The sequence below is a fragment of the Oncorhynchus kisutch genome, linkage group LG13, assembly GCF_002021735.2.
Source record: "Oncorhynchus kisutch isolate 150728-3 linkage group LG13, Okis_V2, whole genome shotgun sequence".
Taxonomy (NCBI): Eukaryota; Metazoa; Chordata; class Actinopteri; order Salmoniformes; family Salmonidae; genus Oncorhynchus; species Oncorhynchus kisutch.
The window spans coordinates 65,076,425-65,101,735 of record NC_034186.2 but is presented as its reverse complement, the minus strand read 5'-3'; the positions used below and the strand labels follow the sequence as shown (position 1 = coordinate 65,101,735).

Below are 25,311 nucleotides of genomic sequence, written 5' to 3'. Positions count from 1 at the left end.
CAAGAGGTAGGAGAGGAAGAAAAGAGGGAGAGGAGACAGGGGTGGAGACAGAGGAGGAGAGAAGAGGAGACAGGGGAGACGAGAAAATGAGACCGGGGAGGAGACAAGGACAGTCAGCTACAGTAGTCTAGGACTTAGGGAATAGGTTTAGGGACAGGGCTCAGCTACAGTAGTCTAGGACTTATGGAATAGATTTAGGGACAGGGCTCAGCTACAGTAGTCTAGGACTAGGGAATAGGTTTAGGGACAGGGCTCAGCTACAGTAGTCTAGGACTTAGGGAATAGGTTTAGGGACAGGGCACAGCTACAGTAGTCTAGGACTTAGGGAATAGGTTTAGGGACAGGATTCAGCTACAGTAGTCTAGGACTTAGGGAATAGGTTTAGGGACAGGGCTCAGCTACAGTAGTCTAGGACTTAGGGAATAGGTTTAGGGACAGGGCTCAGCTATAGTAGTCTAGGACTTAGGGAATAGGTTTAGGGACAGGGCTCAGCTACAGTAGTCTAGGACTTAGGGAATAGGTTTAGGGACAGGGCTCGGCTACAGTAGTCTAGGACTTAGGGAATAGGTTTAGGGACAGGGCTCAGCTACAGTAGTCTAGGACTTAGGGATTAGGTTTAGGGACAGGGCTCAGCTACAGTAGTCTAGGACTTAGGGAATAGGTTTAGGGACAGGATTCAGCTACAGTAGTCTAGGACTTAGGGAATAGGTTTAGGGACAGGGCTCAGCTACAGTAGTCTAGGACTTAGGGAATAGGTTTAGGGACAGGGCTCAGCTACAGTAGTCTAGGACTTAGGGAATAGGTTTAGGGACAGGGCTCAGCTACAGTAGTCTAGGACTTAGGGAATAGGTTTAGGGACAGGGCTCAGCTACAGTAGTCTAGGACTTAGGGAATAGGTTTAGGGACAGGATTCAGCTACAGTAGTCTAGGACTTAGGGAATAGGTTTAGGGACAGGGCTCAGCTACAGTAGTCTAGGACTTATGGAATAGATTTAGGGACAGGGCTCAGCTACAGTAGTCTAGGACTTAGGGAATAGGTTTAGGGACAGGGCTCAGCTACAGTAGTCTAGGACTTAGGGAATAGGTTTAGGGACAGGGCACAGCTACAGTAGTCTAGGACTTAGGGAATAGGTTTAGGGACAGGATTCAGCTACAGTAGTCTAGGACTTAGGGAATAGGTTTAGGGACAGGGCTCAGCTACAGTAGTCTAGGACTTAGGGAATAGGTTTAGGGACAGGGCTCAGCTATAGTAGTCTAGGACTTAGGGAATAGGTTTAGGGACAGGGCTCAGCTACAGTAGTCTAGGACTTAGGGAATAGGTTTAGGGACAGGGCTCGGCTACAGTAGTCTAGGACTTAGGGAATAGGTTTAGGGACAGGGCTCAGCTACAGTAGTCTAGGACTTAGGGAATAGGTTTAGGGACAGGGCTCAGCTACAGTAGTCTAGGACTTAGGGAATAGGTTTAGGGACAGGGCTCAGCTATAGTAGTCTAGGACTTAGGGAATAGGTTTAGGGACAGGGCTCAGCTACAGTAGTCTAGGACTTAGGGAATAGGTTTAGGGACAGGGCTCAGCTACAGTAGTCTAGGACTTAGGGAATAGGTTTAGGGACAGGATTCAGCTACAGTAGTCTAGGACTTAGGGAATAGGTTTAGGGACAGGGCTCAGCTACAGTAGTCTAGGACTTAGGGAATAGGTTTAGGGACAGGGCTCAGCTACAGTAGTCTAGGACTTAGGGAATAGGTTTAGGGAAAGGGCTCAAGGTCCTCTGGCTAAACTTCCCACAGATGGGTCATGCACTGGATGGTAAGCTGGTTGATTGATACATTAATATGGCTGTTTTACTGCTTTTGTGATCATTGTAAAATGAGTACATATAGAAAACAGTCAAAAATGAAAAGTGAATTCAACTAACATGCAGAGAGGTACAGTAAAAGCCTGTGACACCTTGTTCCTCCTTCAACCATCTAAAATGAAACAGTCATATTGTTTGAACAAAAAAAATATCCTTCACCTTTTTAAGAAATAAGACATCTTAATTCTAAAGCTCTAAATTATAGTCTTTCTACTTTTTATCCCCGGCTTCAGATGAGCTATTCATTCTGACTGGTAATCTGTTCTTATTTATTCTCCTCAGGATTCAAGTGATCACAGAGAAGATGTGAAGTTTGACCCTGATTCATGAGCACGCTTACAATTCGTGGAAGACTTCATTTCAATGCTGCTGAGAAATTATTCACCCCAACAAATATATATATTCTACTTGAAAGGAAATAGGTGTCGAAATTAAGGTCTCATTTTGGCTCACAGTGCTAGATTTCAAGTTTGAGAGACAAATGATATCCTGTACCATGGGTTTCAAGTCCTAATGAGTATAAAGGAGTATAAATACGTGGTAAAGAGCCGCCCGAGGACAGGAGTCGTCTAAAACTGCGGCTGACCTATAACACGCAATTGTCTCATCCAGACGATTATAAGAAGAGTCAGTAGGGTCAAACTTAAGAAAAATCTATGCCCTTTAACAATTACTTCTTCAATTATTTCAATTAGGCTCCTCTCCTCCTCTCCTCTCCTCCTCTCCCGTCTCTACCATTCACGTCTGTGGTGTTTAGTTCTCTATTCAGTAGGAAGCTGTTCCATAGGCTACTTCCCTTAATTGCTCTTAAGGTGATTATATAGGGCTCATGTATCCTCACTCAGTGAAGGGATGATTCTGCTTCTGTATGAACTGAACACGTCCACTGGGTTCATCCTAATCGCCTGTAGATACTGAACTGAACACGTCCACTGGGTTCATCCTAATCGCCTGTAGATACTGAACTGAACACGTCCACTGGGTTCATCCTAATCGCCTGTAGATACTGAACTGAACACGTCCACTGGGTTCATCCTAATCGCCTGTAGATACTGAACTGAACACGTCCACTGGGTTCGTCCTAATCGCCTGTAGATACTGAACTGAACATGTCCACTGGGTTCGTCCTAATCGCCTGTAGATACTGAACTGAACACGTCCACTGGGTTCGTCCTAATCGCCTGTAGATACTGAACTGAACACGTCCACTGGGTTCGTCCTAATCGCCTGTAGATACTGAACTGAACACGTCCACTGGGTTCGTCCTAATCGCCTGTAGATACTGAACTGAACACGTCCACTGGGTTCGTCCTAATCGCCTGTAGATACTGAACTGAACACGTCCACTGGGTTCATCCTAATCGCCTGTAGATACTGAACTGGACACGTCCACTGGGTTCATCCTAATCGCCTGTAGATACTGAACTGAACACGTCCACTGGGTTCATCCTAATCGCCTGTAGATACTGAATTGAACACGTCCACTGGGTTCATCCTAATCGCCTGTAGATACTGAATTGAACACGTCCACTGGGTTCATCCTAATCGCCTGTAGATACTGAACTGAAAGAGGCACAGTGAATACTGTACATCTAAATGATTATTTTATCCTCCTATCATTTAGTCTACATTACTTATTTATAAAATAATCAATAATACATGCTACAATTAACTAACTATGGATTACTCTGTTTGACTATGTGTTTCTATCAACCAGCACTACACATGTAAGACGTAACGCTCCTCAGAAATCAATCAGCCCATAAGCTCACTGTACTAGCTCAGTGTTCTGAGGGAGAGAGGGGTAAGCGATCACTGTCGCTACACATGCGAGAGCGAGATGGGTTGAACTATTTGCACATCATTACCACACTGCATATAGACATAATGCAGACATTTGACATGTATTTTGGAACTTTTGTAAGTGTTATCTTTACTGTAAATGTTGTATTGTTTATTTCACTTTTGTTTATTATCTATTTCATTTGCTTTGGCAATGTAAACATGTGTTTCCCATGCCAATAAAGCCCCTTATATTGAAATTGAATTTGAGAGAGAGAACGGAGAAAGAGAGAGAGACAGAGAGAGAGAGAGAGTAAGGAGAGAGAGCATTTCGCAATATAACTGCTGTTATGATACTGACAAAGTACACCATGATACTACTTCTGGAAAGTTCCCTGGCCTAACCCCGTTCATCTCAGTCTGAATGCAGTACGGTGCCAGCAAAACGCTTCTATTGAGCTCAGTGGCCAGTCAGAGATGGAGGTGAATGAAATCTAGCCTACAATATTCTCTCTCTACTTCTCCCCTGAACTCAACAGAGGTGACTGAGCATTTATCCACGCTTCCTAGGCTGTCAGCTCCTCTCTGAATTTGTATTATTCATTAGTTTACCATCAGGTGAATTTGGGAGTTTCCTGATGCAATAGAAGACTTGTTGTACATTTTCTTTACAAATTTAAAATCTGGAATGTTCTACTGGAATCCAGCCTTCTTTAACTTTGCCACCCTGTGTTGTTTTTCATGGTCATGGTTGGCACTGCCTACAGTCTCACTAGAGGAGGGTAAGGGTTGTTAAACAGCGGAGATGTGAATTACAAGCACACCTCATAAAGCCCATTGTTTATGATAGTAAGTAGAGTCAGTGAGAGCTGCTCTGTTGTGGATTACATAGAGGGTTATGTATTAGTCTCCAATAAAGCACATCGGAACCTTTGATGGAGAAGTGACTTCAATATATGCTTTTTATCTCCACTGTGGTGGTGTAGTTTAATCTACTGACACAAAATGACAACAGTGAAGTTGTGAGCTGCTCTTATACATAGTCAAATATGAATTTGAGATCAATATGATCCATATGATTCCTGTATTGATCGCATCGATATGATTACGTAAGCAGCATTTCTATTGCCTGGCTTCATCCTACATGCCAGACAGACAGACCTTCGACGAGGCTATACATGGCTGCAGTTTATCTGAGTCCTCAGTTCAGGGGATGGTCTATGAGAGCTATAGCTTGCCTCAAGAATATACCAAAATCTCCCATCTAATGTTACGGATGGCCTTCCACCACTCCTCTTTTCCCTCCTCCTCCACCCCCTCCTCCTCCTCAGCTCATGGCTGAGTCTTGTGTCAGGGCCTGTCCACAGTGCTAGGCAGCTTGGAACACTGAGCCTCTCCAGAGACTGGAGGGACTGGTTTCAACCCCAGCTAACTGAACAAACCAACACTGTGTTCCTTCCTTGTCATGCAGATTGTTGCTGTGTGTTTCATTTTCATCTAGGCCAAGATGTTCCCTCAGCTAAAACAAGAGCTGCACAAGTATTTCTGTGTGTTCACGGGCCAACAGGATTTAGTCTGGTTGGCTCCTATCCGAGGCGCTGAGTAGCATTTTAATGCATGTTCAATGTAGGTTTGTTCTTAGGTAAAAAAATAGCACAGCCTCTGCACATTTTTTATTTAGAATAAAATACTTCAACAAAAGCATGAAAATGCTTGAACTGAAGTTGAAAAATATGATTGAAAGGATAATTTTTTTCTCAAAACAGCTTTTCAAATTATTAATACTAATTCAAGCTAACTGTAAATAACTTCAGTCACTGAACTGACAGTGGCTGACAGGCACCTTGACAACCGGTTGATGAATGATGAATGTCAGATATGGTCATCTCAGGAAAGACAAACCTTGTCTTTCTTTCCTCATCAGCAGCCTCTACTGTGGGATCTAGATAATCTTGCAGAAAGAGCGGCGCTAAAACTGAGGTGATGCAGAAATAATTGGTTTCTATGGAAACCGTGCTCCCGGTCAGAGAGTTTGCGCGCGTCCTCCTCTCCTCCTATCTACATGAGCCACAGACACACAGATAGACGGCTGAGTGTCAACGTTGAGTGACTGGGGAATAAGAACAGGGTATACTGAGATGTGCCTTGTTTCATCATTTCTCTGTACAGCTTCCCTTGAGTTTAAGTGTAGAGTTGTTTATTCATCTTTGAGGTGGTGCAACTCTACCTTATTATTAAAGACAGATTTGTCCTTCAATGTATTAGTCTTTACTTAAACTCACAAAAATTAGCAGTTACCCAGGTAACAATAATGGATTAAATGGAGAAGAACAAGGTGTGTGTGGGAAGTGTATGAATGTGTGTGTGTCTGTGTGTGTATTTAAATGTACTAATGGAAACTAACTACCTGGACACCACTGGCGACCATCCACTCCTCTTAGCGTAGTTCCGGTGTGTGTGTTTGTGTGTGTGTGTCATGTGTGTGTGTGTGTGTGTGTGTGTGTGTGTGTGTGTGTGTGTGTGTGTGTGTGTGTGTGTGTGTGTGTGTGTGTGTGTGTGTGTGCGTGTGCATTGGTGAAAAGCACATGACAAAAGAGCTTGTGTTGTATTATACACTTTACATTAAATAAACATGTCCATTGATTTATCCCTATTGTCATGTGATTACATGCGTGTGGTAAAAAGGTTATCTTCATCTCCTTGCTGTAAATCATCAACACATCAACTGAACTGAGAGGAGACGTGTAACACTGATCTTGAGATTGGATTGTGAAGACTATGAACGTAATAACCGTTTCCCAGCACAAAACCCTCAAAGGGAAAACTGACAATAATGTCTGTCATGTATGTCCCTGAGCAATCTACGGCCACTGTAGCTATTCACTATGCTTATTGAGTTATTGAAGAGGTTTGGGTTTCTATACAATGCCCTTGTATTGCCAAATGTTCATTCGTACTATTAGAAAACTGTCCATGTAGTTCTCTAGTTAGCCTTGTTCATCTCACCTCTTATATGTCAAATTGTTAAGCCAATCGAGCGGAAAAGCCACTCAAATAGTGAATCTCTCTGTCTGTCTCTCTGTCTGTCTGTCTGGGAACCTCTCTGTCTCTCTATCTGTCTGTCTGTCTGTCTGTCTGTCTGTCTGTCTGTCTGTCTGTCTGTCTGTCTGTCTGTCTGTCTGTCTGTCTGTCTGTCTGTCTGTCTGTCTGTCTGTCTGTCTGTCTGTCTGTCTGTCTGTCTGTCTGTCTGTCTGTCTGTCTCTCTCTCTCTCTCTATCTGTCTGTCTGTCTGTCTGTGCTCCTCTCTGTCTGTCTGTCTGTCTGTCTGTCTGTCTGTCTGTCTGTCTGTCTGTCTGTCTGTCTGTCTGTCTGTCTGTCTGTCTGTCTGTCTGTCTGTCTGTCTGTCTGTCTGTCTGTCTGTCTGTCTGTCTGTCTGTCTGTCTGTCTGTGCTCCTCTCTGTCTCTCTGTCTGTCTGTGCTTCTCTCTGTCTGTCAGTCTGTCTGTCTGTCTATCTGTCTGTCTGGGAACCTCTCTGTCTCTCTCTCTGTCTGTCTGTCTGTCTGTCTGTCTGTCTGTCTGTCTGTCTGTCTGTCTGTCTGTCTGTCTGTCTGTCTGTCTGTCTGTCTGTCTGTCTGTCTGTCTGTCTGTCTGTCTGTCTGTCTGTCTGTCTGTCTGTCTGTCTGTCTGTCTGTCTGTCTGTCTGTCTGTGCTCCTCTCTGTCTCTCTGTCTGTCTGTCTGGGAACCTCTCCTGTATTGTGTGACAGAACTGTTCTGCCTCAGCGTCCCTGTTAAGATCTCCATAATAAGGCTGGTTGAAAGCATTACCTTGGAGCACACATTAACGGAGTAAATGAAAGGTACACAGCAGCATGAGGAAAAACACTTCATCAGAACACTGTGCTCTCCTGCTCTCCATCCATCTGCTTTTCATTCAGAAGGAGACTCATTATCCAGTCCATGATCTCTGTCTTTTCATTTACAAAGAGACTCATTATCCAGTCCATGCTCTCTGATGCTGTGTCACTGGAGTACTAGTTTTAAGGGGCAACACAGGCTTTTACTGTACCTCTACCCAGAACATTACTATTACCATCAACCTCACAGGTTTTCAGTGATCGTACGAGGTACTGTACAGACATTCAAAGTGATTACAAAGAGAGCAGCTGAAAGCATTAACAGCCAAGGTTGAAGAGAGTTGAGGTAGTTGTGGACTGGGAATGGGGTCAGGGGGTCAGGGTTGAAGAGTGTTGAGGTAGTTGTGGACTGGGTTATGGGGTCAGGGGTTCAGAGTCAGGGTCAGCTGAGTTTACAAGCACATAGAGCCAGGCGCAGGCAAGGAAAAGGACATCATACTGACCCAACACAGAGGTACAGACAGACAACAAGACTGACTACAGCCTAGTGTACCATAACTTTGAGTGGCCTGTATGTCTGTCCACATATGTAAAACTTGATTTAATAACCTCTTGAAGCTAGGGAGCACTATTTTTATTTTTGGAAAAATAACGTCCCCAAAGTAAACTGCCTATTTCTCAGGACAAGATGCTAGAATATGCATATTAATTGACAGCTTAGGATAGAAAACACTCTAAAGTTTCCAAAACTGTAAAAAATATTGTCTGTAAGTATAACAGTATAACTGACGAAATCCTGAGAAAAATCCAATCAGGAAGTGACTCTTATTTTGAAACCCCTGTCTTTCTATGCATCCCTATTACCCATTGAAAGGGATATCAACCAGATTCCTTTTTCTGTGGCTTCCCTAAGGTGTCTACAGCCTTTAGACGTAGTTTCAGGCCTTTATTTTGAAGAATGAGCGTAAACGTCCACATTGCGTAAGTGGTCAGTTGCAGAGAGGTAGCCATTTTTCCTCCCGGTCCTAGTGAAAAGCCAACTGTCCCGGTTGATATATTATCGAATAGATATTTGAAAAACACCTTGAGGATTGATTATAAAAAACGTTTATCATGTTTCTGTTGATATTATGGATATAATTTGGAATTTTTGTCTGCGTTGTCGTGACCGCTATTTCTGGTGGATTCCTAGGCATAACGCATCAAACTAACGGAGGTATTTGGATATAAAAAATATCTTTATTGAACAAAAGGAACATTTGCTGTCTAACTGTGAGTCTCGTGAGTGAAAACATCCGAAGCTCATCAAAGGTAAACGATTCATTTGATTGCTTTTCTGATTTTCGTGACCAAGTTACCTGCCGCTAGGTGTACATAATGTTTTTCTGGTATATCGATATACTTACACAAACGCTTGTATTGTTTTCGCTGTAAAGAATAATTTCAAAATCTGAGACGACAGGGTGATTAACAAAAGGCTAAGCTGTGTTTCGCTATATTTCACTTGTGATTTCATGAATATGAATATTTTCTAGTAAGATTATTTGACCGTTGCACTATGCTATTTAGCGTAGTTGATGACAATTATCCCGGATCCGCGATGGGTGGTTCCAAGAGAATAAGATCTGAGCATTTAGCTCTTAGTTCCCACTTTGAATGCAATGTAACATTGATTACACCTTATTAGACAGCTAAACTAATCTGTTAGCCTACTGCTGAGAAGAACTCGCGGGGTTCCAAATCAATTTGTTTTAATCTTGACATACTTTTACAGCCTCTTATGATGACTATCCTCCCTGTTGAAACGAAACAACTGTCATGTCTGTAATATAAAAGTATCATGTGAAACATTATGGGAACATGATAACGGCCATTCCACATAATAATGGATTGATGTTAGATTTATGTTAGATTGAGGGTAGACTGGTAAGGTTTGACCAGACTGAGGTTGGATTGAGGTTAGATTGAGGTCAGGTTAGGTTTGACCTGAGGTTGGATTGAGGTTAGATTGAGGTCAGGTTAGGTTTGACAGGAGGTTGGATTGAGGTTAGATTGAGGTCAGACTGGTGAACTAGTTAACTAGTTACCTGAGGTCAGTCTCTGAGAACCTCCTCCGCAGCATTTCCTCTTCATCCATCTCCTCCTGTGACTTCTGTGTGACTACAGTGGTCCTCCTCTGACCTCCTTCCTCTTTAGCCTCCTCCTCCCCTTCCCCCTGTTTACCCTGCCCTCTATGTGTACCCCCCTCTTCCCCCCCCACCTCTCGCCCAGCTTCCTCTTCCTCCAGCACCTCCCCCAAATGTTCATCCCCTTCCCGTGATTGGTTCCTTGATTCGGAATAGATGAGGACATGACAGAAGCGCAAATGCGGCACATGCAAAGCAGAAAGGAAATTAAAGAAAGGTATGTGAAACCAAACTGCAGAAATAAGGTCAACAATGAGACAAAATGGAACATACATAAAACAGCTAAACTAAATGAACTAAAAGCAAAAAACCTAGACATGCAGATCCGTTTCAGTTATGTTTCAACACGAGACAACCCATACAGCATACTACATGGTTTCACACCAGTAATGAGTTACCAGTTACGGGCAAACCCCAACCTGAAGCAGTAGAGTTCAAACATTTAGCTCTATTTTCACCTAGGCAGAGCCAAACCTGAACTCACTGGACAGTGGGAAATAGCACAATGCTAGCTGTGTATGTTCCCCTAAAGTTAAGAAACCCAGTGAAAACTCTTTTCATTGTGGAAAATGTCTGTACTTGGCAACTTTAGTTGGAAGAAAGCTTCACAGCCTTTGGGGTTTGCCCATCCCTGGCAGGCCACAGGTATTACATCTAGGGCTTCTGTCTCCCCTTAGTGTGTTGCTGCATCCTACCTGATCTTCTGCTTTCCTCGCGGCCGTTCTGATTGGACAGACATGTAGCTCGTGCTGCTGAACCGAGAGGCACTACTGGTTCTCGACACAGCGGACACGTCGCTTACATCACTGTCCGAAGACTTGGCTGACATGTTGTCTGAACCCCGCTGACCATCCCTCCTCTGTAAAGGAGAAACACACACCACTCAGCACACAACTAAAAATAGACTTGAAAATGCGACATTGTGGTAATTATTTTGTCCCTTGATGAGTTTTCCCCCTATATACGCTAATTGTAAAGAACATTAAGGACACCTTCCTAATTATTGAGTTGCACCTGCCCTTTAACCCTCAGAACAACCTGAGCTAATTTCAGGTCTGCTGAGCGCAAACTTGAATGTTGTGAAAATTCTGCGCAACTTCAAGCGCCCGTTTACTGTGAACACTGAGGCTGTACCCGCTTTAAGTTAGATTTGACAGTGATCAAGTAGGCTACTATTGCTATTTGATCATAATGTAGGCCTACCAGAGTGACCTACCATTAAAACAAAAGAGAAAATGCATCCCATAACATTTTAACATGGAAAGACCTGTCCTATCGTTCAGCCTACAGTAGCAGCCAATGTGTGGTGTTCAATGTAGGCTACATTCCATGAGATTTTTGAAGAAGAAAAAAAACATGCAGGGATTGACAATAACTTTTATCCACTCAGACAAGGAGGTGACTGAAAATGTTGTTGGGTTGTTTAATGCAAGAAACCACTTTGCAAAATAAAACATCATTATTCTCATACCATTACTACAGAGAATCAGACAAATGATGCTACACTCTGCCTACGTAGCTTATTCAAGCCTGCCTCAAAATACAACACTGACAACAACAGAAAAAGATCTTTATGCTGGCTCATGTTGGCACCAATGCTTCTCCTTTGGGTGGTGGACAATTCTTGATACACACAGGAAACGATTGAGCGTGGAAAACCCAGTGGAGGCTACTGAGGAGATAACGGCTCATAATAATGGCTGGAACAGAGCAAATGGAATGGCATCAAACACCTGGAAACCATGGAAACCATGTGTTTGATGCATTTGATACCAGTCCACCTATTCTGCTCCAGTCATTACCACGGCTCGTCACCAACCTCCGGCACTTCAAACTTTTTTTACCCATTCACCCTCGGAATGGCACACATACACAATCCATGTCTCAATTATCTCAAGGCTTTAAAGTCCTTCTTTAACCTGTCTCCTCCCCTTCATCTACACTGATGAAAGTGGATTTGACAAGTGACATTTTTCCATTTAGCAAACCCTCTTATCCAGAGCCACTATCAGGATCAGTTAGGGTTAAGTGCCTTGCTCAAGAGAACATCGACATATTTATCACCTTGTCAACTCGGGGATTTCAACCAGCAACCTTTCTTGCCCAACCTCTTAGCTACCTTAACCGCTAGGGTACCTGCCGCCTCATAGCTTTCACCTGGATTTACCTGGTCAGGCAATGTCATGGTGGTCATAACTTTTAGAACACTCAGTGTATGTGATGTAGATAATAAACTATTTGCCTATTGCAAGAGTTATAGTCTTGTGGGGAAGGAATTTATCAACGTATAAACTTTATTAACTTTATTATTTATAAGATAAAGGACAATAGAACAAACTTTCATGTGGCCAAAATCTCTGCTTTCAATGATTTGTTGGCTTTTTAAGGAGATCCGTTCGTCCAAAAACAATTGCTGGTCAAAGAGCAACTCATTCACATTCCTTATGGCCAATGTTCTAGGAGGAGGACACAGAGAAATACTGGGTTATATAACCAAATAATATTGAGCGATAGTAAACTTTTCTCCCAGTATAGAACATACTGTTAACCCATTAGTTCAGGTCTATAAAGCCAAAATGTGAGCTAATAAAAATAATTTGGCATAAACAAGAAATGGGAAAAGGACATCTTAGTTGTTGTTTTTTTAGCAAGTTGGTGAAGCAAGACTTGATGTTAAAACTAATTATAAACATCTGCAAAGAAAGAAATGGTATATTAAAAGCTTATCTGTGTCCAGAGGAGCATTACAGTTTGTAAACATACGGTTATAGTTTGTGGCACTCCTCACAACTAACAGAGTTGACAAATGTTTCATTTTCCACCTGCTTTTTATAGAACTATAAGTGTAATGCTTAGTGTATTCCAGGGCAGTAGTTATCATTCCACACACTTAAAAGGAAGACAGGACAGGATGGACATTCTTTCTCTTATAAGGCTTGGCTCGGGTCTCTTTATAAACACACTTCACTTGACTACTGTCTGTGTGACTCAGGACCAAGTCACCGCTACATACCATGGATTCACAGGGTCGATATAATACCTCATGTATGTACATATACTTGTTCATGAAGCTTGCCACATTGTGAATACTGCTGGAATGGGTTTGTATAAAAGTGTTTTACATTTTATATGATGCGGTTAACATCCTGTATGTATGATGCGGTTAACATCCGGTATGTATGATTCGGTTAACATCCTGTATGTATGATGGGGTTAACATCCTGTATGTATGATGCGGTTAACATCCTGTATGTATGATGGGGTTAACATCATTTATGTATGATGCGGTTAACATCCGGTATGTATGATTCGGTTAACATCCTGTATGTATGATGCGGTTAACATCCTGTATGTATGATGGGGTTAACATCCTGTATGTATGATGCGGTTAACATCCTGTATGTATGATGGGGTTAACATCCGGTATGTATGATTCGGTTAACATCCTGTATGTATGATGCGGTTAACATCCTGTATGTATGATGGGGTTAACATCCTGTATGTATGATGCGGTTAACATCATTTATGTATGATGCGGTTAACATCCGGTATGTATGATTCGGTTAACATCCTGTATGTATGATGCGGTTAACATCCTGTATGTATGATGCGGTTAACATCCTGTATGTATGATGCGGTTAACATCCTGTATGTATGATGGGGTTAACATCCTGTATGTATGATGGGGTTAACATCCTGTATGTATGATGCGGTTAACATCCGGTATGTATGATTCGGTTAACATCCTGTATGTATGATGGGGTTAACATCCTGTATGTATGATGCGGTTAACATCCTGTATGTATGATGGGGTTAACATCATTTATGTATGATGCGGTTAACATCCGGTATGTATGATTCGGTTAACATCCTGTATGTATGATGCGGTTAACATCCTGTATGTATGATGCGGTTAACATCCGGTATGTATGATTCGGTTAACATCCTGTATGTATGATGGGGTTAACATCCTGTATGTATGATGCGGTTAACATCCTGTATGTGTGATGCGGTTAACATCCTGTATGTATGATGGGGTTAACATCATGTATGTATGATGCGGTTAACATCCGGTATGTATGATTCGGTTAACATCCTGTATGTATGATGCGGTTAACATCCTGTATGTATGATGCGGTTAACATCCGGTATGTATGATTCGGTTAACATCCTGTATGTATGATGCGGTTAACATCCTGTATGTATGATGCGGTTAACATCCTGTATGTATGATTCGGTTAACATCCTGTATGTATGATGCGGTTAACATCCTGTATGTATGATGCGGTTAACATCCTGTATGTATGATGCGGTTAACATCCTGTATGTATGATGCGGTTAACATCCTGTATATATGATGCGGTTAACATCCTGTATGTATGATGCGGTTAACATCCTGTATGTATGATGCGGTTAACATCATGTATGTATGATGTGGTTAACATCCTATATGTATGATGCGGTTAACATCCTGTATGTATGATGCTGTTAACATCCTGTATGTATGATGCGGTTAACATCCTGTATGTATGATGCGGTTAACATCCTATATGTATGATGCGGTTAACATCCTGTATGTATGATGCGGTTAACATCATGTATGTATGATGCGGTTAACATCCTGTATGTATGATGTGGTTAACATCCTGTATGATGCGGTTAACATCCTGTATGTATGATGCGGTTAACATCCTGTATGTATGATGCGGTTAACATCCTGTATGATGCGGTTAACATCCTGTATGTATGATGCAGTTAACATCATGTATGTATGATGCGGTTAACATCCTATATGTATGATGCGGTTAACATCCTGTATGTATGATGCGGTTAACATCCTGTATGTATGATGTGGTTAACATCCTGTATGTATGATGCGGTTAACATCCTATGTGTATGATGCAGTTAACATCCTGTATGTATGATGTTGTTAACATCCTGTATGTATGATGCGGTTAACATCCTGTATGTATGATGCGGTTAACATCCTGTATGTATGATGCAGTTAACATCCTGTATGTATGATGCGGTTAACATCCTGTATGTATGATGCGGTTAACATCCTGTATGTATGATGCGGTTAACATCCTGTATGTATGATGCGGTTAACATCCTGTATGTATGATGCGGTTAACATCCTGTATGTATGATGCGGTTAACATCCTATATGTATGATGCGGTTAACATCCTGTATGTATGATGCGGTTAACATCCTGTATGTATAATGCGGTTAACATCCTGTATGTATGATGGGGTTAACATCCTGTATGTATGATGCGGTTAACATCCTGTATGTATGATGCGGTTAACATCCTGTATGTATGATGCGGTTGACATCCTGTATGTACGATGGGGTTAACATCCTGTATGTATGATGCGGTTAACATCCTGTATGTATGATTCGGTTAACATCCTGTATGTATGATGGGGTTAACATCCTGTATGTATGATGCGGTTAACATCCTGTATGTACGATGGGGTTAACATCCTGTATGTATGATGCGGTTAACATCCTGTATGTATGATTCGGTTAACATCCTGTATGTATGATGGGGTTAACATCCTGTATGTATGATGCGGTTAACATCCTGTATGTATGATGCGGTTAACATCCTGTATGTATGATGTGGTTAACATCCTGTATGTATGATGCGGTTAACATCCTGTATGTATGATGCGGTTAACATCCTGTATGTATGATGCAGTTAACATCCTGTATGTATGATGCGGTTAACATCCTGTATGTATGATGCGGTTAACATCCTGTATGTATGATGCGGTTAACATCCTGTATGTATGATGCGGTTAACATCCTGTATGTATGATGGGGTTAACATCCTGTATGTATGATGGGGTTAACATCCTGTATGTATGATGCGGTTAACATCCTGTATGTATGATGCGGTTAACATCCTGTATGTATGATGGGGTTAACATCCTGTATGTATGATGGGGTTAACATCCTGTATGTATGATGCGGTTAACATCCTGTATGTATGATGTGGTTAACATCCTGTATGTATGATGGGGTTAACATCCTGTATGTATGATGGGGTTAATATCCTGTATGTATGATGGGGTTAACATCCTGTATGTATGATGCGGTTAACATCCTGTATGTATGATGGGGTTAACATCCTGTATGTATGATGCGGTTAACATCCTGTATGTATGATGGGGTTAACATCCTGTATGTATGATGCGGTTAACATCCTGTATGTATGATGTGGTTAACATCCTGTATGTATGATGCGGTTAACATCCTGTATGTATGATGGGGTTAACATCCTGTATGTATGATGCGGTTAACATCCTGTATGTATGATGGGGTTAACATCCTGTATGTATGATGCGGTTAACATCCTGTATGTATGATGCGGTTAACATCCTGTATGTATGATTGGGTTAACATCCTGTATGTATGATGCGGTTAACATCCTGTATGTATGATGCGGTTAACATCCTGTATGTATGATGGGGTTAACATCCTGTATGTATGATGTGTTTAACATCCTGCTCGGCTTTGATTTGATTGCTGCACGGGACACATTTACTGAACATGTTACTGTGTTAACCGTAAGTCAGTTTGTTTACAAAGTGTCTACTTAATGACCATGTTATGAATAGAATAGGAAGGAAGGGCTGATATTGGTCTTGCCTTAAGAGTGATAGTCCTGCTTCACATGTACTGAACATGGATGTGTTAAAGTAACTCCAAGTCAGTTTGTTGGTAGAAAAAGTATGATGCTAACAATGTCTACTTATGAAAGGGAAAGGAGGGCTGTGTCACTGTGTCTTGCCTTGTTGTAGTCCTGTTCCAGTCTGGAGTCGCACCCAACCCCCTGCTTGAACTTGTTGACCTTCAGCTTCATCTGTCTGGTCCTCTCCTCCACATCCATAGCACCTAGGGAGCAGAGTGGTCAGTGGAGGTCATACTCAGGAATAGGGAAATCCTGGTTGGAAAACTCCCAGAATCACAAGGGAATCATCTGTTATCCTCCATCCAGGATTTCTGGAAAACCTGGGAATTTGGGGGAAATTCACAGAGTTTTGCAACGCTACTCAGGAATAGTCTTTTGAAATGTTTTGGGGGTTCTGGTATAAAGCACTGACTGAACAAGTCCTCAAGATATCGGCATAAAAAAAGGTTTCTACTTTGATTAAGGAACCCTGCATTGCTATGATCCAAAGACTCATTCGGGTATCATTTTCACATGACAATGTTATTGTATAAAAGTGCTGCATGCAGTATTCAGAGTTAGTTCACCTAGACACCAACAGTCAGTCAGTCCATGATGTCACATAACAGATGGAAAAATGAACAGTCGGAAAACCCAAACAACAACTTGTAAGAGATATTCCATTTCATAATGAAGAGGTTCACTTGGAGTTTATGTGAAGGGTTTGAATGAGGTGTCAGTTATTCCGTGTCAAAATCTCAAACATGCTCTTTTGGGTCTGGAGCCCTAACTTTACTATACAAACTCTTAGCCATAGTTTTACTGAAATAATTATTCAGAATATTTATTTTAAGCAGCCACCAACCTCCCAGAGCTCACAGAGGCTTCGGGGGCAAAACGTGACTGTCCACATGCCACAGTGGGCATGTCAGGTCAGGTCAGTCAGGTATGTTAGGTCCGTCAGTCAGGTCAGTCAGTCAGGTCTGTTAGGTCCGTCAGTCAGGTCAGTCAGTCAGTCTGTAGTGTGGGGAGTATTCAGATCAGAGGAACCCTATTCCCTAAATAGTGTTCCTATGTGGCTCCGGTCCAACAGACTAGGGAAAGGGCTAGGTGCCATTTGGGACGACCTCACTTCGTGATGTCAGGCAGACTACAGTAACTCTAGCCATCTTACCTGCATCACCATTCTCTGAACACACTTTCATTCTCTCTACTTTAGATTTGTATGATGGCGGTGGGGAGAGGAAGCACAGGCGCATGAGAGAAAGAAATCACAAAAACAAAGAGCAAATGAATGTAGAAAGATAATAGATGAGACTAAATGAAGACCTCCAGGAATGATGGGAAATGAAAGGACAGCATCCATGTTAGTTTTTCTGCAACATGTGAATATGATTTCCTGTCCTGTCCGTCAGCGTTGTGTGACAGTTGATGAGATATGACCTTCTGCTGTAGTTGAGCAACAACAAGCCTTGTAAAGACAATGGTACAGAATGAGATGCACTTTCTGCCATCTTGGTGGCATATCAGGATTCCTAGGTTCTATTTGTACAACATGCCTCAATGAAATATAGTTGAATATAGCCGAACAACAGACATGTTACAATGAACACAGTTGACATGTATGACCATGCATGCTTACATGTAAGCAAGCACACACAAATTGAGTCAAATCCATCCCCTCCCCCCAAAAAACATCTCCAACAAGCTCAATCAGCAGGGAAGAATGGACATTAGAAAGTAGGAGTAGGCGGGATGAAGAAGAGGAGGAATGAGGAAGATGAGAAGGAGGTAAAAAGGGGAGGCATACAGAAGAAGGAGGGACAGACCTGAGCTGGTCCAACCTGGTGAGTCCGTGTCTTCTGGGGTCACATGACAAAACACAGATACAGACAGAAGAAGGAGGGACAGACCTGAGCTGGTCCAACCTGGTGAGTCCGTGTCTTCTGGGGTCACATGACAAAACACAGATACAGACAGAAGAAGGAGGGACAGACCTGAGCTGGTCCAACCTGGTGAGTCCGTGTCTTCTGGGGTCACATGACAAAACACAGATACAGACAGAAGAAGGAGGGACAGACCTGAGCTGGTCCAACCTGGTGAGTCCGTGTCTTCTGGGGTCACATGACAAAACACAGATACAGACAGAAGAAGGAGGGACAGACCTGAGCTGGTCCAACCTGGTGAGTCCGTGTCTTCTGGGGTCACATGACAAAACACAGATACAGACAGAAGAAGGAGGGACAGACCTGAGCTGGTCCAACCTGGTGAGTCCGTGTCTTCTGGGGTCACATGACAAAACACAGATACAGACAGAAGAAGGAGGGACAGACCTGAGCTGGTCCAACCTGGTGAGTCCGTGTCTTCTGGGGTCACATGACAAAACACAGACACAGACAGAAGAAGGAGGGACAGACCTGAGCTGGTCCAACCTGGTGAGTCCGTGTCTTCTGGGGTCACATGACAAAACACAGACACAGACAGAAGAAGGAGGGACAGACCTGAGCTGGTCCAACCTGGTGAGTCCGTGTCTTCTGGGGTCACATGACAAAACACAGATACAGACAGAAGAAGGAGGGACAGACCTGAGCTGGTCCAACCTGGTGAGTCCGTGTCTTCTGGGGTCACATGACAAAACACAGATACAGACAGAAGACAGGAAATGGGAGTGAGAGGGCTGACATCATGGACAGGAAGTGACATCACTGTGGAGGGCCCTCTTTCACAGTGGCCGCCGCACAGGTCGGGAGGGGGTCAGAGTGTGGGGGGGGGGGGGGGGCATGATGGGGAGGGGGTGGCACAAAAACGACAACAACAACAAGCACAGAGCACAACAACACAAACAAAATCATACAGCACAACAAAGAAAGATCACATTAACACAAATTGCACTAATGGACAGCCAAGGAGAAAAGTGAAGAGAAGAGAAGGGTGCAAGGCAGGCCGGGAGCAGCTGGACTAAAAGACCTGTAGTGTTATTGAAAAACAAAGACGGGGAAAGGTGAGCTGCTGTGTACTGTCCAGAGGAAAGGTGAGCTGCTGTGTACTGTCCAGAGGAAAGGTGAGCTGCTGTGTACTGTCCAGAGGAAAGGTGAGCTGCTGTGTACTGTCCAGAGGAAAGAGAGCTGAAACAGTCAAGTAGACGTTAAGGATGGGAGGAAGAGCGTTGGAGCTGAAAAAGCAGACAGAAACACTAAAAGACTTGAGGTAGAAGAGAGGCGGTGGGGGAGCCACTTGAGTCAAGGACTAATAGTCTACTGTGGAGAGACGGACAGACAGACAGACAGCCTGGAACATAAAAACAACCAAAAGCAGGCAGAGAGGCGGCAGTAGGTACAAAACAGAAAGCCACCAAACAAAAGAGTCAAATAAAATTGACGTAAGTACCACATCAACTTTTCTTTCTTTCTTTCTTTCTTTCATAAACCTTGTTGTTGTGATTGAGGCTGAGGCACAGAGAGAGTAGGCCCACCAATACCCCTGGGAATGAACAGGTTACACAACAGAGAGAGCTGGGATCGACTAGCAGCCACTCTCTTCTCCAGAGCCTCTGTTTGCCTCCAATTAACAGCCATCTCCCACTACTCCAGTACATAATCCCACTCCTATTCCTCCACTGAGTCTTGGGAGGAAAACAGAATGTGCTGAGGTTTTGATGAGCTGTGCTTTCATCAGCCTAATCACCCCCTGCCGTGTGCAAACCATCTTGCATAATGAGAGAGAGAGAGAGAGACAGAGAGAGAGAGAGAGAGAGAGAGAGAGAGAGAGATATACACTTACTGTATGTTATGAATGTCATGGTATTGAATTTTCATGGGATTTTGGAAGATACAGTAAGACCCCATTCTGGGATTAAAGAGATCAAAATAAACAAAGGAACAAACTGTGTCTTCACACGGGCATAGTGATACTGCTAACTATGCCAGGCCACGCTGTGGTGGGGGTGGTTAGCGCACGGACTCTCTTCACTGAAGTGACACTGTCCACTTCTGGATGTGTCCCCACCTACCCCCCTACTGTTCCTCTTGCCCCCTTCTTGTATGCTTCCATGTTGAAGGCTTTGATGTACACCCACTGGGAGACCAGCTGCAGCTATACGAGTTGTTGTCGGCGTCCCAAATGGCACCCTAATTCCTACGTTTGTGCACTACTTTTGAAGTAGTGTACTATGTAGGGAATAGGGTGCCATGTGGGACAGAGCCGATGTGTAAGGCCAGGTGACGACACTCTGATTATTGGCCTTAATGTGTAACGCACTGTAGTCAACATCTGCATTTAGGTCAATTCCGTCTTCATTAGTGTGGAATAATTAAGAGAGGCATGAATAAAACAACACTGTGAGACATCTGCCTTGTTCAGCTTTGATCTGATCCCATCACCGTGCCAACTCACCTCACCTCATTGTCAAGTCAAGAGATACCCGCTGTAGCTGAACAAAGCGAGCAGGCCATTTTTGGCTCGTCATCAACAGCATGGTATAAGTTGTAGGTCAATGCTTGTCATCAACAGCATGCTACAACAGCATGCTACAACAGCATGGTAAAAGTCCTAGGTGAACTCATCAATGGCGTACCTTACATAACACAAATAAACTCTGTTTAAATAAATCTCTATCTAGTGAAATGCATTAGTTGACGCACACCCAAACATTTTGGCGAGGCGCTGACTAACAGAACAGTAAGATTATGTAAAGAATATAGATAGTCATCAAATCGTCAACCTTGTTTTGTTCGTCTTGAGTCATATTGTCCAAACACTGACCAGTGATTGTTGAAAGGGGTCAAAGAGTCATCACCTGACAGCATGAGCATACTGACCCACAGAGTTGTATAATACCTCTGACAGTATGAGCATGCTGACACACAGAGTTGTACAATACCTCTGACAGTATGAGCATACTGACCCACAGAGTTGAGTTGTACAATACCTCTGACAGTATGAGCATACTGACCCACAGAGTTGAGTTGTACAATACCTCTGACAGTATGAGCATACTGACCCACAGAGTTGTACAATACCTCTGACAGTATGAGCATGCTGACACACAGAGTTGTACAATACCTCTGACAGCATGAGCATACTGACCCACAGAGTTGTACAATACCTCTGACAGTATGAGCATGCTGACACACAGAGTTGTACAATACCTCTGACAGTATGAGCATACTGACCCACAGAGTTGAGTTGTACAATACCTCTGACAGTATGAGCATACTGACCCACAGAGTTGAGTTGTACAATACCTCTGACAGTATGAGCATACTGACCCACAGAGTTGAGTTGTACAATACCTCTGACAGTATGAGCATACTGACCCACAGAGTTGAGTTGTGCAATACCTCTGACAGTATGAGCATACTGACCCACAGAGTTGAGTTGTACAATACCTCTGACAGTATGAGCATACTGACCCACAGAGTTGTACAATACCTCTGACAGCATGAGCATACTGACCCACAGAGTTGAGTTGTACAATAGCTCTGACAGTATGAGCATACTGACATACAGAGTTGAGTAGTACAATACCTCTGACAGCATGAGCATACTGACACACAGAGTTGAGTTGTACAATACCTCTGACAGCATGAGCATACTGACCCACAGAGTTGTACAATACCTCTGACAGCATGAGCATACTGACCCACAGAGCTGTACAATACCTCTGACAGTATGAGCATACTGACACACAGAGTGGAGTTGTACAATAGCTCTGACAGTATGAGCATACTGACCCACAGAGTTGTACAATACCTCTGACAGTATGAGCATACTGACCCACAGAGTTGTACAATACCTCTGACAGTATGGGCATACTGACCCACAGAGTTGTGTACAATACCTCTGACAGTATGAGCATACTGACCCACAGAGTTGAGTTGTACAATACCTCTGACAGTATGAGCATACTGACCCACAGAGTTGTACAATACCTCTAACAGTATGAGCATACTGACCCACAGAGTTGAGTTGTACAATACCTCTGACAGTATGAGAATACTGACCCACAGAGTTGAGTTGTACAATACCTCTGACAGTATGAGCATACTGACACACAGAGTTGAGTTGTACAATAGCTCTGACAGTATGAGCATACTGACCCACAGAGTTGAGTTGTACAATACCTCTGACAGTATGAGCATACTGACACACAGAGTTGAGTTGTACAATAGCTCTGACAGTATGAGCATACTGACCCACAGAGCTGTACAATACCTCTGACAGTATGAGCATACTGACACACAGAGTGGAGTTGTACAATAGCTCTGACAGTATGAGCATACTGACCCACAGAGTTGTACAATACCTCTGACAGTATGAGCATACTGACCCACAGAGTTGTACAATACCTCTGACAGTATGGGCATACTGACCCACAGAGTTGTGTACAATACCTCTGACAGTATGAGCATACTGACCCACAGAGTTGAGTTGTACAATACCTCTGACAGTATGAGCATACTGACCCACAGAATTGTACAATACCTCTAACAGTATGAGCATACTGACCCACAGAGTTGAGTTGTACAATACCTCTGACAGTATGAGAATACTGACCCACAGAGTTGAGTTGTACAATACCTCTGACAGTATGAGCATACTGACACACAGAGTTGAGTTGTACAATAGCTCTGACAGTATGAGCATACTGACCCACAGAGTTGTACAATACCTCTGACAGCATGAGCATACTGACCCACAGAGTTGAGTTGTACAATAGCTCTGACAGTATGAGCATACTGACATACAGAGTTGAGTAGTACAATACCTCTGACAGCATGAGCATACTGACACACAGAGTTGAGTTGTACAATACCTCTGACAGCATGAGCATACTGACCCACAGAGTTGTACAATACCTCTGACAGCATGAGCATACTGACCCACAGAGCTGTACAATACCTCTGACAGTATGAGCATACTGACACACAGAGTGGAGTTGTACAATAGCTCTGACAGTATGAGCATACTGACCCACAGAGTTGTACAATACCTCTGACAGTATGAGCATACTGACCCACAGAGTTGTACAATACCTCTGACAGTATGGGCATACTGACCCACAGAGTTGTGTACAATACCTCTGACAGTATGAGCATACTGACCCACAGAGTTGAGTTGTACAATACCTCTGACAGTATGAGCATACTGACCCACAGAGTTGTACAATACCTCTAACAGTATGAGCATACTGACCCACAGAGTTGAGTTGTACAATACCTCTGACAGTATGAGAATACTGACCCACAGAGTTGAGTTGTACAATACCTCTGACAGTATGAGCATACTGACACACAGAGTTGAGTTGTACAATAGCTCTGACAGTATGAGCATACTGACCCACAGAGTTGAGTTGTACAATACCTCTGACAGTATGAGCATACTGACACACAGAGTTGAGTTGTACAATAGCTCTGACAGTATGAGCATACTGACCCACAGAGCTGTACAATACCTCTGACAGTATGAGCATACTGACACACAGAGTGGAGTTGTACAATAGCTCTGACAGTATGAGCATACTGACCCACAGAGTTGTACAATACCTCTGACAGTATGAGCATACTGACCCACAGAGTTGTACAATACCTCTGACAGTATGGGCATACTGACCCACAGAGTTGTGTACAATACCTCTGACAGTATGAGCATACTGACCCACAGAGTTGAGTTGTACAATACCTCTGACAGTATGAGCATACTGACCCACAGAATTGTACAATACCTCTAACAGTATGAGCATACTGACCCACAGAGTTGAGTTGTACAATACCTCTGACAGTATGAGAATACTGACCCACAGAGTTGAGTTGTACAATACCTCTGACAGTATGAGCATACTGACACACAGAGTTGAGTTGTACAATAGCTCTGACAGTATGAGCATACTGACCCACAGAGTTGAGTTGTACAATAGCTCTGACAGTATGAGCATACTGACACACAGAGTTGAGTTGTACAATACATGTGACAGCATGAGCATACTGACCCACAGAATTGTACAATACCTCTGACAGTATGAGCATACTGACCCACAGAGTTGTACAATACCTCTGACAGTATGAGCATACTGACCCACAGAGTTGTACAATACCTCTGACAGTATGAGCATACTGACCCACAGAGTTGTACAATAACTCTGACAATATGAGCATACTGACCCACAGAGTTGAGTTGTACAATACCTCTGACAGTATGAGCATACTGACCCACAGAGATGTACAATACCTCTGACAGCATGAGCACACTGACCCACAGAGTTGAGTTGTACAATACCTGTAACAGCATGAGCATACTGACCCACAGAGTTGTACAATACTCTGACAGTATAAGCATACTGACCCACAGAGTTGTACAATACCTCTGACAGTATGAGCATACTGACCTACAGAGTTGAGTTGTACAATACCTCTGACAGTATGAGCATACTGACCCACAGAGTTGAGTTGTACAATACCTCTGACAGTATGAGCATACTGACACACAGAGTAGTACAATACCTCTGACAGCATGAGCATACTGACCCACAGAGTTGAGTTGTACAATACCTCTGACAGCATGAGCATACTGACCCACAGAGTTGAGTTGTACAATACCTCTGACAGCATGAGCATACTGACCCATAGAGTTGTACAATACCTCTGACAGCATGAGCATACTGACCCACAGAGTTGTACAATACCTCTGACAGCATGAGCATACTGACCCACAGAGTTGTACAATACCTCTGACAGTATGAGCATACTGACACACAGAGTTGTACAATACCTCTGACAGCATGAGCATACTGACCCACAAAGGTGTACAATACCTCTGACAGCATGAGCATACTGACCCACAAAGTTGTACAATACCTCTGACAGCATGAGCATACTGACCCACAGAGTTGTATAATACCTCTGACAGCATGAGCATACTGACCCACAGAGTTGTACAATACCTCTGACAGCATGAG

General features: G+C 43.1%; 1 protein-coding gene across 20 annotated transcripts in view; it reads right to left on the bottom strand.

The window, feature by feature from the left end:
• LOC109901689 (regulating synaptic membrane exocytosis protein 2) overlaps positions 1–25,311 on the bottom strand; it is a 230,432-nt gene that overhangs the window by 37,984 nt on the left and 167,137 nt on the right. For 13 of the 20 annotated variants that reach the window (XM_031786937.1, XM_031786933.1, XM_031786939.1 and 10 more), the window contains 2 exons: positions 16,479–16,582; positions 10,374–10,537 (listed from right to left, as the gene is read on the bottom strand). The exons of 6 other annotated variants lie outside the window; for them this stretch is intronic. In XM_031786937.1, coding sequence (XP_031642797.1) covers positions 10,374–10,537; positions 16,479–16,582 — 268 coding nt within the window. Of the gene's footprint in view, positions 1–9,075; positions 9,820–10,373; positions 10,538–16,478; positions 16,583–25,311 lie in introns of those variants that run through there. One more of the 20 variants, XM_031786948.1, reaches the window with a different exon arrangement.